The 14722-nt window shown below is 40.3% G+C and overlaps 1 protein-coding gene across 13 annotated transcripts in view; it reads left to right on the top strand.

Moving 5' to 3' along the window:
- Nucleotides 1–14722, top strand: part of NCOR1 (nuclear receptor corepressor 1) — a 161019-nt gene that overhangs the window by 83093 nt on the left and 63204 nt on the right. For 8 of the 13 annotated variants that reach the window (XM_040453101.1, XM_040453096.1, XM_040453100.1 and 5 more), the window contains 4 exons: nucleotides 1971–2098; nucleotides 6544–6761; nucleotides 10340–10402; nucleotides 12995–13134. In XM_040453101.1, the coding sequence (XP_040309035.1) occupies nucleotides 1971–2098; nucleotides 6544–6761; nucleotides 10340–10402; nucleotides 12995–13134 (549 nt within the window). The remainder of the gene's footprint in view (nucleotides 1–1970; nucleotides 2099–6543; nucleotides 6762–10339; nucleotides 10403–12994; nucleotides 13135–14722) is intronic. The other 5 variants (XM_040453104.1, XM_040453095.1, XM_040453105.1 and 2 more) reach the window with 1 other exon arrangement.

The following is a 14722-nucleotide window of genomic DNA, read 5'->3' as shown; positions in this document are numbered from 1 at the left end:
TTTAAGAGAGACAGAGACAACGTGAGTAGGGAAGAGGCAGAGAGAGAGGGAGAGAGAGAGAATCCCAAGCAGGATCCACGTTGCCAGCACAGAGCCCAGTGGGGGCTTGAACCCATGAAACCGTGAGATCATGACCTGAGCCAAAACCAAGATTCAGACGCTTAACTGACTGACTCACCCAGGTGGCCCGAAAGTATTTCAGTTGTAGGATATTTTGTTGCTAGAAAAGGCATTGTTAGGCATTTTGAAGTCGGAAGAATAATGGCAAGGCATGATGAGCCATGTGATAAAATCATTTATTTGTCCTTGGGAATATTTGAGAAGTCAGCCCATAACACCAAAAGAGACAAAAGGCATCATAGGTAGATTTCTGAAATTTGAAAAAGGAAGCAATTTTTGAAATACCAGAGTTCACCAATGTTCTGGAAGTGGCATTTGGGAGCAAGGATACAGATTCTTGTTTTTGCCATGGATTCGAGGAAGGCATAATTTCGGACCTCTTTTGGAGAGGCCAGCAAGGTCTTGGTTATCTTAAGAAAAAAGTCAGGTTTGGTGAGTAGGTAAAGGACTTTGAGATGCTATTGAGAGTTAAGGAAAATTTTACCTCAAATTAATGAGTACTTCATGTTGTCTGGTGACAGGAACAGGTAAGAGGACAGGCAGTTATTAGGAGGCAGCATTGACTTTGGCCTGGATCAGAATGAAAGATTGAGGTAGGAGGGCAAACACTTTCCAAACAACCAGAATAAGGGAACTTGTTTTTTTGCTATACCCAGCACATGTAGACACCTCTTTGGTCAAGATGCCTCCTAGGAACTGAGGATACTTAGATGATTAAGATTGGGTCCTTGTCCTTGAGACTGTAGCACATTGAGACAGACCCTGATAACCAGTTACACGGCACCCTGTGGTAAGTGCTGCGAGCAAATGGAGACCATGCAGGGTGGAAGGTAGGGAGACGGGGCCCGGAGCTTCTTGTGGAAATCAAGAAAAGCCTCACAGGAGATGTAGCATTTTGAACTGAATTTCAGAAGCTGTGTAGGAGTTTAGTAGGCGAGGAGGGGTGGGAAGGGTGTTCCAGGCAGACATGTAATGCTGGGTGTGTTTAGGCGAATTCAGAGCAGCAACCAGTGTAGGAAAGGGAGGAGGATTGGAAGAGGTACAGCTGGGGCAGGGGCTGTGTGCTGTAATGTCACGTGGCAGTTCAGTCCCACTTACGATAGACGGTCTTTATTTCTACATTAAATAAAAATAATACTAACACAAACTTAATTTCACCTTTTCTTTTGGAGTCACAATTTTAGCAAAGATAAAAGGTTCCGTAATCTTTTTCTCTTGTAGTCTTTGTTCATATACATATTTACAATTACAGAGTTGTAATTACAGTTTAGAGATATTTGAGTGTTTTACTTCTTTTCACTTTACTATATCCTTAGTGTGTTTTCAAATAACTTTAGGCTTGATGATGACCATAGCCATCTACTATTCATTAAGTGAATGTTCATGCAGAAGAATAAAAGCATAAAGATGTTTCTTAGAATATCATCCATGGCGATGAAAAAGTTGGAAGCGTATTAGGTATCTAATACGAAGGGGAACGGGTTGGTAAATTTCACGTTATCAGATTATAAGGTAGAATTGAAATGTTTGAGTGACAGATGAGATGTAGGAGTTACAGAAAGAGAAAACCAACCTCAGATTTCAGGTTTCTAAGTGGAATCTTAACACTTTCACCTCTCTGATGGGTCCAGACACTGGGAACATGAGTATGTGCTTTTAAGCAATACATGTGGAATATATTCAAGAGTGTTAGGCTGATTCTTAATACACTACCCCAAATTACATTGTAAGTGACTAATAAGTTAGTTGTCAGTTAAATTTTTTGCAAAGATATTTATTGTAATTTGTCATCACAGTTTGAGGAGCTGTTTCTTTTACCTTTGAATCTGACAAATAGTGGTTCATTCCAGCAGCAAATTGCCCGACCCTCACAAGAAGAAAAAGTAGAAGAAAAAGAAGAAGATAAAGCAGAAAAAACAGAAAAAAAAGAAGAGGAAAAGAAAGATGAAGAAGAGAAAGATGACAAGGAGGACTCTAAGTGAGTTAAATTATTAGATATTCTTCTTCTTTCTTTTTTTTTTTTTGCATTTTATTTAATTTTGAGAGAGAGACAGAGCACAAGTTGGGGAGGGGCAGAGAGAGAGAGAGAGAGAGAGAGAGAGATAGAATCGGAAGCAGGCTCCAGGCTCTGAGCTGTCAGCACAGAGCTCGATGTGGGGCTCGAACTCACAAACCGTGAGATCATGACCTGAGCTGAAGTCCGATGCTTCACCAGCTGAGCCACTCAGGTGCCCCTATTATTCTTATTTCTAAATAACCTATGAAATCTATCAAAGGCCTACAATTTTAGATAAAAAGAATGAATGGGGTACGTGCTTTGACCATCTATAGTTATTATTTGACATAATGAAGGAACGGGATATTCTGGTAAATAGAACTTTTGGCTTAATGGACTTAATTGCCAGACATGAGATGTTACTTTCCAGAAGGCATAGACTATAATAATATATACTCATCACTGAGATCTACTGAATGTAATTTAATCCTTGACTTGGATCTTTTTGTGTGTACCTTTGATAGTTTACATTAATGTAAGAATGCTGGTAAGAATGGTTTTCTTTTCTATTAATACCATACATTCCAGCTTTATTGGTTTTATTTATCATATAAAGTAGAGTTCCTGGTTTGTTAGTGGTTCTGTTGCTGTTTTCCTGGTTATAAAAGTAATTCCTGTTCATTATCGAAAGTTAGGAAAAGAGGGGAGAATATTAAGAAGATTAACCTGTGAGTCTGCCGCTTGGAGACAGCTACTGTTGATACCTTTGTGTACATATTGGGGTGGGGTGGGGGGCGGTGGGGGACTTAGCAGCTCAGTTGGCTGTTTTTTTTCCACCAAGGATCAGCTTGATTGAGGCATTATTTACACAGAATAAAATTCACCAAATTTAAGTGTATACGTGGATATATTTTGACAGATGTACGCACTGGTGTAACTGTGGCCCCACCTGTGATACTGTGATGTAGAATGTTCCCATCACTCTCAAAAGTTCCCACATGCTCCTTTGCACTAGGGCCCCCCCCTCCCCACACCACCCCCACCATTGCCAGCCTCTGGCAACTTCTAATCTGTTTGCCTTTTCTAGAATTTCGTATAAGTGGAGTTGTGCAGTATGTGGTCTTCTGTGCACGGCTTCTTTTACTCAGCGTAATGACTTTGGGATCCATGCAGGTTGTTGCATGTATCAGTAGTTTTAGTTTAGTAGTTTAGTTCCTTTTTGACATCTGTCGTATTACTTCCGTAACCCTCTTGGAAATACCGAAGGTTTACCTGGTTTTGTGACAACTGCAGCCCACATCACTTAGTATGGTTGCTAAAGAGGTGGATGCTCATGCCATTGCCATTCTGATTTTGGCACTTTAGGAAGACGACTCTTAAATTTGGTTTTGTTAGTTGTTGAGGTAAAACATTTACACTCCCACGTGGTCAGTGGTTCTCATTATGGAACGGCCATATCTTGGTTTTTACTTTTTTCTTAAAATCTCTATTAACAGTTAAGCATTCATTTTTTAGTGATGTGAGCTAGCTCTTATAGAGGATGCAAAAATACGTAAGATGTATACCATTCTCAAGTAGTTTATGATCTAGTAGGGGAAAACTAGGGAAGGTAGGTGCAAGTACCGTTTAAGAAATGAGCAGAGCCAGTAAAGGATGTTGGGAGATTGAGAAGAGGTCAGGGTTACTTCCGTCTGGATAGTTTAGAGGACTTTCTGCAGGAGCTAGTGGTTAATGTGGAAAGAATACAGGGAATAGCATGAATTGATGTGCTGCTGTGAGAAATGGCAGATAATGGTTTCATTAGACTGGGACACAGGATGGCTGAAGAAGGAAAGTGGAAGGTGGATTGGGGTTACATTATGTACAGCCTTAGTGAAGCTAAAATAGACTTTGTTCAGGAGGCTGTGTTAGGAGTTGTTTGGGAGTAGGTAGCGGTTTGAACGGATGGAATGGTTTCTTGCCAAAGCTATTCTGCTAGAATATTGACCCACAAGAGGCAAAGAATGAATGGATTGGAGATGTAGGTCAGGGAAGAGTGGTTTGGGGTACCAAGGCACTGATACGGAAAGTGGTAGTAGAAATGGAGATGGTGGAACGAATGGGAAAACTGTTACCGAGATGTACTAACCAAACCTTGGCATGAGGTCACGTATAGGAAGTACAGAAAGAGGGGAGGAGCTAAAGATGATGTCAGTTCTGTAAATGTGAATGAATATGATCATGATTGTCCTCTTAGCGGCGAACGATGAGAGCATGGGGTGGAGCCGGAAGCGGAGTGGTTACGGCCACGTTTTTCGATGTGTCGAGCTTGTATTGTTGAAGAATCCGGGGGTGTTGTTGGGAATTCCAGCAGATACTTGGGAAGACAAGTCTGGATCTTAGGAGCTTTAGGAGATGTGAGGTGTGCGTCTGAAGATACAGACTGGGAGTTGTCCCAGTGGAGTAGATGAGAATGGGGTAACCACACAGAGATTTAAGGCCAGGGCGAGCCTTGGGAAATCAAGAGGAAGAGAGGAAAGAGAGCCAGAACAGCTGCAGGGATGCTAGGAAAGCATGAAGTCCTAAAAGCTCAGCTGAGAAGGATATAAAGAGAATTGCCCGTAGGGTCAGTTGCAGCAGGATGATTAATGTGACAAGAATTGAGAAAAGTCATTGGATTTGCAATTTGTAAGTCCTTGGTGACTCCGCCCTCCCCACCCCCACCCCCACCCCCATTGGTGACTTTTGACAAAACAACTTTAAGAGGAGGCTTAAATAGCCAGATTAGTAAGGGAATAAAGAAGTGAAGAGAGAGGGCTACATGGCAACTTCAAGGGCAGTTTAGGACTGAAGGGGAAAAATTCTTGAAGAATTATTTTGGGGGGGAAAACGGTAACTTGGTAAGCTACAACAGATCTTTGCTTGAAGTAGGTAAAATTTGAAAATCAACACCTTCCATTAAGCAAAAGTAGTTGAGTCTTTGAGTATCGCCACCTGTCCACGTTTGCAAAAAATGTTCTTTAAGGACTTTGTTTTTAAATCTAACAGCCCTGCGAGGTACACAGTACAGAGAATAGTCCTTCCAGTACTGCATGTAGTACTGTTGCTAGTAATAGTAATGACCATTTATCGATTGATTGGTTGATCGATTGTTTAGTTTTTCCTAAGTGCTGGAGGGAGGTTTATCCTTAATAATAGCAAACACACATAGTTTACTGTGTTCCAGGCACTATTCTGAACATTTGATATGAATGAACTCCTTTGATCATTAAAATAGCTCTATGGAACATACTGTTTATCATCCTGACTTATAGCTGAGAAAAACTGAGGCCCGTGGAGGTGAGGTAGCTTCTCAAGGTCATCACATGGCAAGTAGATCACACAGCTCTCGTACCAACCCTGACAGCCTGGCTCCAGACCGTTCTCCCAACCACTGGGACATACTGCCCCGTTTGCACGTAATTAGTATTGCAGATGGTTGAGAATATTGAGCCGGGTTTAATGACATGGTATGGTAGATTATTACCGATGGAATTTTGGGCTGATGGTGGGGGGCTGATGGTGGGGGTTCGGAGCTGACAACCAAGAATTCTTGAAGGTATCTTTTGGTGCAAAAAGTTGATTTTGTTAAAAGCACGGGGACAGGACCTGAGGGCAGAAGGACTATGCTGTAAGTGTGGGGGTGACTGCTTTATGGAATGGGTTGTGGGGGGGGGGAGATAAAGTCTGGAGGGACTTCCTAAAGGGATTTTCATATGCTAAAGACTCACAGATTATTGGATGCCTAGCTATTGTCAAGCTGAGATTGTTCCCTCTAGCAAAGCATTAACATTAAGACCCACAGGGAGTGCCTAGACTTTAGGCTATTGTTGGGATTGCCTTTTTCTTGTAAACTGGTGAAGTCTCTTACCAGTTTAAATGTTTGGTTTTTTGTCCTTTCCTGTTTTGGGGCCACCAGGAGCTCCTGAGGAATACTGCGCATATCCCACTTTGGAAGGGGGTGGTGCTAGCTTGTGCTTGGCCCTCAGCTGGCCTTATGGTCCATCATTACTACGGAAAGGGCCTCCGTGTCAGCCTCTCCATTTCACAGAGGGGAAAGCTTACCTTGGAGCAAAGGCAAGAAATCCGGACTCTGGACTGCAGCTCTAGGGGCTTTTCTGCATCCATTTTCCTCAGAGTGCTGTCATACGTAATAGGTGATTTGAAATGCGTTTGAATTTTAAGCCCATTAATGAATAAAATAGACCTTTGTGAAATATCTTAATTTGAGCTAGTCAGAACTCTTCAAAATTGGGGTATAGCAACATTTTTCATAAATTTTATTTTGAGTAACTGAGAAATTGGGTAATTGTATTTAAATTGTATTAAAAAAACCTCGAAGCTGCAACCTCCTTAGATATACGCATTCTTCTAAATCACACAAAATTTTCATTTCCTTTTGCTTCCAGAGAGAATACCAAGGAAAAGGACAAGACAGAAGGTGCCACCGAAGAAACGGAGGAGAGAGAGCAGGCCACACCCCGGGGGCGAAAGACCGCCAACAGTCAGGGCCGCAGAAAGGGCCGGATCACCAGGTCCATGACCAACGAAGCCGCGGCTGCCAGTGCTGCGGCCGCTGCCGCCACTGAGGAGCCCCCACCGCCTCTGCCACCGCCACCAGAACCCAGTGAGTGGGCGAGATTGAACAGGCCATAATTTTGTTTGGGATTCTCTTTCAATGCTCGGGTAGAGCAGGAGGGACCCCTGGTATCCAGGATCTAGAAATACTCTGAAATTCTGGCCTTTAAAAATTTTTTTAAGTTTTTATTTTAATCACCAGGTCCTCCTTAATCCCCATCACATATTTCACCCATCTCCCCACCCAGCTCTCCTCTGGTAACCTTCAGTGTGTCCTCTATTGCTAAGAGTCTGTTTCTTGGTTTGCCCCTCTCTCTCTCTCTCTCTCTCTCTCTCTCTCTCTCTCTTTTTCCTTTTGCTAGTTGGCTTTGTTTCTTAAATTCCACAGATGAGTGAAATTGTATTGTATTTTGTCTTTCTCTCTTTCACTTAGCATTATATTCTGGCTCCATTCATATTGTTGCAGATGGTGTGATTTCATTCTTTTTTACTGCTGAATAATATTCTCTTGTTTGAATAATATTCAGATGTGGTATGCCATCTTTATCCACTCATCAGTGGATGGACACTTGGGCTGCTTCTGTATCTTGGCTGTTGTCAATAATGCTGCTATAAACATAGGAGTGCATGTATACCTTTGAATTAGTGTTTTTGTATTCTTTGGGTAAATACCCAGTTGTGGGATTGCTGAGTTGTAGGTTAGTTCTACTTTTCACTTTTTGAGGAACCCTCATACTGTTTTCCACAGTGGCCGCACCAGTGTGCATTCCCACCAACAGTGCACGAGGATTCCTTTTTCTTCACATCCTCGCCAGCACTTGTTGGTTTTTGCGTTTTTGCTTTTAGTCATTCTGACAGGTGTGAGGTGATCTTTCATTGTGGTTTTGATTTGCGTGTCCCTGATGGTGAGTGATACGAGCATCTTTTCATGCATCTCTTGGCTGTCTGGATGTATTTGGGGAAATGTCTGTTCATGTCTTTTGCTCATTTTTAAATCGGATTATTTTTTGGGTGTTGAGTTTTATAAGTTCTTAATATATTTTGGATACTAACCCTTTCTCAGCCATGTCATTTGCAGATATCTTCTCCCATTCCATAGGCTACCTTTTAGTTTTGTTGATTGTTTCCTTTGCCGTGCAGAAGCTTTTTATTTTGATCTAGTCCCAATAGTCTATTTTTGCTTTTGTTTCCCTTGCCTCAGGGGATCTATTTAGAAAAAAGTTGCTACGGCCTATGTCAGAGCAATTACTGCCTGTGCTCTTTTGTAGGATTTTTATGGTTTCAGGTCTTAACATTTAGATCTTTAATCCATTTTGAATGTATTTTTGTGTATGGTGTAAGAGAGTGGTCCAGTTTCATTGTTTTGTGTGTTGCTGTTCAGTTTTCCCAACATCATTTGTTGAAGAGACTTTCTTTCTCCCCCTTTGGTATTCTTTCCTGCTTTGTTAAAGATTAGTTGACCATATAGTTGTGGGTTTATTTCTCGGTTTTCTGTTCTGTTTCGTAGATCTATGTGTCTATTTTTGTGCCAGTACCATACTGTTTTGATTGCTAGAACTTTGTTGTATAACTTGGAGTCTGAAATTGTGATGCCTCCAGCTTTGCTTTTCTTTTTCAAGACTGCTTTGCCTATTTGGGGTCTTTGGTGGTCCCATACAAATTTTAGGATTGTTTATTCTAGTTCTGTGAATTTTGTGTATTTTGATAGAGAATGCATTGAATGGGTAGATTGCTTTGGGTAGTGTAGACATTTTAACAATATATGTCCTTCCAATCCATGAGCATGGAATGTCTTTTCGTTTCTTTGTTTTGTCTTGAATATCTTTTATCATTATGTTATAGATTTCAGAGTACAGATCTTTGACCTCTTTGGTTAGATTTATTCTTAGGTATCTTATTATTTTTGGTGCAATTGTAAATGGGATTGTTTTCTTATTTTCTCTTCTGCTTCATTATTGATGTATAGAAACGGAACAGATTTATGTACATTGATTTTATATCCTGAGACTTTACTAAATTTATCAGTTCTAGCAATCTTTCGGGTTTTCTGTTTATAGTATCATGTCATCTGCAAACAGTGAAAGTTTTATTTCTTCATGGCCTTTAAATTTTTTAGACTTCAACATCAATGTGTTTTGGAAAAGATCCGCCCCAACCTTGCTATCTTAATAGAGTGGTTTTTCTTTTGACTTAGTTGTAACCTTAGTGTGTATATGCCACTTTTTCTGATGTTTTAACTTGGTGTATATTAGAAATATTTTCTAGTTTCTAAGCGATCTTCATTTTTCACTTTTTGATGGCTGTGAAATGTTGGCATTACGTTCCCTGAGGCACACAATTTCTTGAACCATTCATTCCCCGTTGGTGAAAATCATGATTAGGCTGTCCCCATCTCCTGCCTACCGCCCCACCACCTTTAAACTAATATGATAAGAGTCTAAGGAAAAAACAAATCTTGAGTCGCATCACATTTTTTTTCTGTTAAATTATTTTTTATAGAAATTATTAGACAAGGGAATACTGGGGCTGGGGGTCCAAGTGTTTTTCTCTCTTTTACTGAGTATTGTCTCACTAGTTTATAAAGGAATTATGTTAATGATGTGTACCATCAAAATTGTGAAGACCATCAAAATCAGTGATACCAATTTTATCATAATGTGAGGCAGGAAAGAAACCAGGTTCTGGGGATGGCGAGGAGGATGGAAGGGAAATAAGTAGACAGGCACACAGGGCCAGGTCATGATGGACCTTGTTTAAATTAATCCTGCTTTGCTTACAAAGTGGGAGCTTACAGAGGTTTTTAAATAGAGGCATGCTGTAATTAGATTGGTGTTTTAGAAAGCGAACTGGTGACCGTTGTGGAGGTCAGGTTGGAAAGAGTAAGGGCTGGAGGCGGAGGGACCAACTAGAAGGGCGTCATTGTGCATGCATGCACTGGCCCAGGCAAGAGGAGGGTGGATTCAGATCAGAATTGACATACGTCCATGGATGTGAGTAGTAAATGGGAGGAAAGATTAAAAAATTGGTTTGAGGAGCCTAGTAATAATTTGAGTGACTGGGTGGATGATAGTACTGTTGAGAGGGGGAGATAGCAAGAGCTCATTTCACGCGTGATAGTCTTTATTTCCTTTCTAAACTAAAAGAGAAAGTGTTCAGTTCATGGTCCATCTGTGTTTACTAGCTGTTAGAAAATGAGGATGGACAGAAGGGCCTCTGGGAGTGAGGAGGAGATGGGGGTTTAGAGAACAGGAGAAAACTGGACAGGAAGGGGGAGCGTTGTTTCTTTGACACCTCAGGAGAGGAGGGACGGAGCCCTGATAACGTGTGCAGGCACTTGGCGAGGTGGGACTCCTTAGATAAGAAACTAGTGATGTTCAAACATGAAGACATGGATGGAGCTTCAAAGAACATTGCGAAAGATCTAATACAGATCAATTTGAATTTGAATATTCATTCCCCTTGAGTTGGTGGGGGAGAGGCTGCCATCATCTTGTTTCCATAGTTGACTAGACCTTATGGCTCAAACAGGCTTTATGTCAGATAAATAGGTTGGGGCCATATAATCTGTGAATGAAGGATTGATCTTAGTATTTCTCTGCCTTATTGGGTTCTCTATCTTTATTTCAGTTTCCACAGAACCTGTAGAAACCTCTCGATGGACAGAAGAAGAAATGGAAGTTGCGAAAAAAGGTAAACGGTAGTACTTTAGATTCTAAAGAGTTTTTGTTTTTGTTTTGTTTTGTTTTGGTTTTTTAAGGTTATTAGTAATAAGTCAGAGGGACCCAATTTTTTTTTAATTGCAAAAAGGAGAACATTCTTCTACGGTGGTAAACAGAATTCAGAAGTAGACTCGGGTTCTTTAGGATGGTATGGTACCTTTTCAGGTACCTCGCTGTGCCTTGTTTAAGAGGCCCACTTTGGAGGGATTGAAGATTCTCTGTACAGCTTTATTTTGAATGTTATTTCATTAGAGAGGAAGTGGGCTATTTTCACTTTTCCAGAATAGCTGTGATTAAATGCTATTAAAGCTGTTTTAGATGGTATTTTAATATAAAGAGTCTATATATTCTGTTATTTAAAAGTTAGATTTAATAGTGTGGTACATATTTTTTTCAGTGTGTATTTGGTAAGGCATTTGGTCATAAACTAGTAAGAAATTGCACCATGATTGAAAGGAGAGGGCATGAACTTTGGAGCCAGACCAGTGTTTGAATTTTGTCTCTGCCACTCATCGCTGTGTGGCCCTGATCTTACTTACTCTGGAACATTATGAATCTTGTATTTTCTTGTGGTTGCTTATTAATGTAGTATAATTTAAAATTGAAGTACAGTTTCTAATAGGATAAATAATTGGTTTATAAATAAAAAATAGTTTGTTTACTAAGTAAACTAATTCTGAGAAAGAGTAGCCAACTTTTTGGGGGTTAAGTATTTACCTTAAAGTTCTGAAGAGAAATTATTGTAAATGGGTTGACCTTTTAGTGACACATTTCAGATTTATTTTTTCCTTTTTTAAAAGAAATTTTTTTGTTTTACATTTATTTAGTTTTGAGAGATAGAGACAGAGCATAAGTGGGGGAGGGGCAGAGAGAGAGGGAGACACAGAATCGGAAGCAGGCTCCAGGCTCTGAGCTGTCAGCACAGAGCCTGACACGGGGCTCAAACTCACAAACTGTGATGAGATCAGGACCTGAGCCAAAGTCAGACGCCCAACCGACTGAGCCACCCAGGCGTCCCCAGATTTATTTTCTATGTAAATAGGTAGGAATGATAACATTTAGGAATCCTATAAACCACCTTTACCAAAAAAATGTAGCAGTTTAAAGTTTTCTGTGTTCAAAATATTTTTATTTGACGTTTATTTGCCATGATTAGCAAATTTGTGATTTGCCATGATTACATGTAAAAGATTCACATTTGTTCTCATCTTATTATCAGAATGTCATAGTGGAGGGGCGCCTGGGTGACTCAGTCGGTTAAGCTTCTGACTTCGGCTCAGGTCATGACGTCATGGTTCACGAGTTGGAGCCCTGCGTCAGGCTGTGTGCTGACAGCTCAGAGCCTGGAGCCTGCCTTGGATTCTGTGTCTCCCTCTCTCTCTGGCCCTCCCCTGCTCATACTCTCTCAAAAATAAATAAAAAATTAAAAACATTAAAATAAAAAAAGAATGTTCTAGTGGAACAGGTAGATGTCGGCTCCATCACAGGGTGATCTTTTTCCGGTAGCTGGAGCTCCATGTGACTGTTTAGCCTCCATTCATCTCTGTTCATGTGTCAGGCAAGATTTGGAAGTTATCTTCCAATTTTCATTAGTAAGGAAGCTACTTGAAAAACTGATGTCTTCCTGTAAATTGTCGAATTTGTACTAGAAAATTCCTGTTTGGGTACACCTGTATCTAAAGTATATCCCTGTCTGTATAGCTCTCTGTATAGCATTTATATACTCACATTCCTTACAGATAGGTATGTGTATGTATAGATATAATTTGACTACAAAGTGCTAGATTGCATAGGTTTCTGTGATGCATTGTATTACAACAGGCTTTTATCTAAAAAAATTTTTTTCTAACGTTTATTTCTAAGAGAGCGTGAGGGGGGGAGGGGCAGAGAGAGAGACATAGAATCTGAAGCAGGCTCCAGGCTCCGAGCTGTCAGCACAGAGCCCGATATGGGGCTCGAACCCATGAATTGCGATATCTTGACCTGAGCCGAAGTCAGATGCTTAACCGACTGAGCCACCTAGGTGCCCCTACAACAGGCTTAAGAAAAAACAAACAAACAAACAAAAAAACTGGTTTATTTTTTTGAGAGTATTTCTTGATTATGACTGAAGATAGGCTAATTATAAATATAGTCATATGTGTATATATATAGATGTATATATGGTCTTTATCTTGTGTTATTTATATGATTACTTTATTAACTTTATATCGATATACTGTTTCCAAAGATTTAGAAGTACCTAATCACTCAGTTTACAAGTGTTTGAGTTGTTATTCTGTATCGAACATTGTCCTAGCTCTCCAGAAGACCCATGGCAAGGACAAGGTTGAGCCCTTCAATTAATGACCGTGTTGTAAATCTGGGTGGCAAAATAGAGCTGTCAGTGCGTTGAGAGTCAATATATATTTAAGTACGTGTTGAAATATATCAGTAAATAATTGAAAACATACTCTTAGTGCTAATGATTGTGAATACCATGGTTAGATTGATTTTATTATTTCTCTTGTTAGCTTTATCAGGTGACTGTTGAGTTCATCTTCGGTCTCTTTTTAAAATATAGGTCTTGTAGAACATGGTCGTAACTGGGCAGCAATTGCCAAAATGGTGGGAACTAAAAGCGAAGCGCAATGTAAAAACTTCTATTTTAACTACAAAAGGCGACACAATCTGGACAACCTTCTGCAGCAGCATAAGCAGAAAGTGAGTATATCAGAATCTTTTTTAATTTTGTTTTTGTTTTGTTTCTGCTTTGTCTTCGAGCTTGAAATACTGGTTGAGAGAGAAACTTTTTTGCATCTTGTATTTTTATTTATTGCATTTACCTGTAAAAGGATATGCTAGTTTCTCACCACAAGTTGACTTTTTCTCTGTTTACTGTCCAAGGAGTGGCATTCGTGTTAGGAGTAATGGCAGTTCAGTACTTTTGAATGACCATAATGGGATTTGGAAAACAGAAACATTTTGGAGTTTGAATTGAGAAGTTTAGTTGGTGTTCTTTTGACCTTGTTGAAAGAATTGATTTGGCATATTATTTTTTTTTTTTTAATTTTTTTTTTCAATGTTTATTTATTTTTGGAACAGAGAGAGACAGAGTATGAATGGGGGAGGGGCAGAGAGAGAGGGAGACGCAGAATCGGAAACAGGCTCCAGGCTCTGAGCCATCAGCCCAGAGCCCGACGCGGGGCTCGAACTCACGGACCGCGAGATCGTGACCTGGCTGAAGTCGGACGCTTAACCGACTGCGCCACCCAGGCGCCCCATGATTTGGCATATTAAAACCATTTTCTCAGAGAGAAAGAATCTCAGATAAATACTAAAAACCAGAGAGTGTAAATTATGGAAAATCCCTTAACTAGGAAGTTGCAACGTTCTCAAAGTCCACAGAGCTCTTTGAGGATGCCATGAGGTCAGAACTGCTTTTGTAAAAATATTAATATGGTACTTACTCTTCCCCACCGTGTTAAATTTGCACAGACGATGTCAGAGTTGTTGGGAGGGAGAACGTCAGTGTCTTCGCACGAATCCCCGCAGGACACCGCTGTGCTAAATACTCACTGTTCTCTTCATCTCCAGCGTTATTAGCAGTTTCAAAACAAATGTGCCGGTGTCACTTGTCCTTAGTGAAGCTGTCAAAATGCGCTCGACTAAGTCTTGACCCTTGAGTATGTGTGTGTGGGATGAAGTGAGAAGTGTCGTGTGAAGTCCTTCTGTTCCACCCCAGAGTGTCCCGCTTCTGCCCTGGGAAAGCACTTTGCGTTTGTTCGAGTCCCAGGCTGGACTAGCTCCCCTTTGTTTATGGAATGTCAGTTTCAGTTGAAAAAATGACAGACTGTGGTCTTTCAGACTTGGATCCATAGTCGACATTTTCTTGAAAATACGTGAGCCTGTCTGTTCAAGCAAGCAAGCGGTAGTATTTGTTGCCACTTTCCAGTTTCGAGCTTTCAAGCAAAGGTTAGAAGTTTGGAAAAATCTGTATCCCTCCCCATGAGCTTACCGTCTTCCCAGTACTCAAAGACTTTTCTGATGAGATCAGTGGTAATAAGAACCACTGTGATGTTTTCATATACAGTGAAACGTATCCAGATTTGAAAAATCTGGGTAAATCCATGTTTTCCAAATGACCAATTTGTGATCTGGCAGTGGGTATCCTGTATGTGTAAAAGATACATAAAATATTTTGCAATACATCGAAGTTCAAGATAGATGAATGGATTTTAATAGAGTACGAAAAATTTATTGATACAGTTTCAGATTTCACATTGCAGTTATCCTTTGAGAGATGACGACA

This window comes from Herpailurus yagouaroundi, unplaced genomic scaffold (genome assembly GCF_014898765.1).
Source record: "Herpailurus yagouaroundi ecotype Mexico unplaced genomic scaffold, PumYag 208, whole genome shotgun sequence".
Lineage (NCBI taxonomy): Eukaryota > Metazoa > Chordata > Mammalia > Carnivora > Felidae > Herpailurus > Herpailurus yagouaroundi.
The sequence above is the reverse complement of the archived record's forward strand: the minus strand, read 5'-3'. Positions and strand labels throughout refer to the sequence as shown.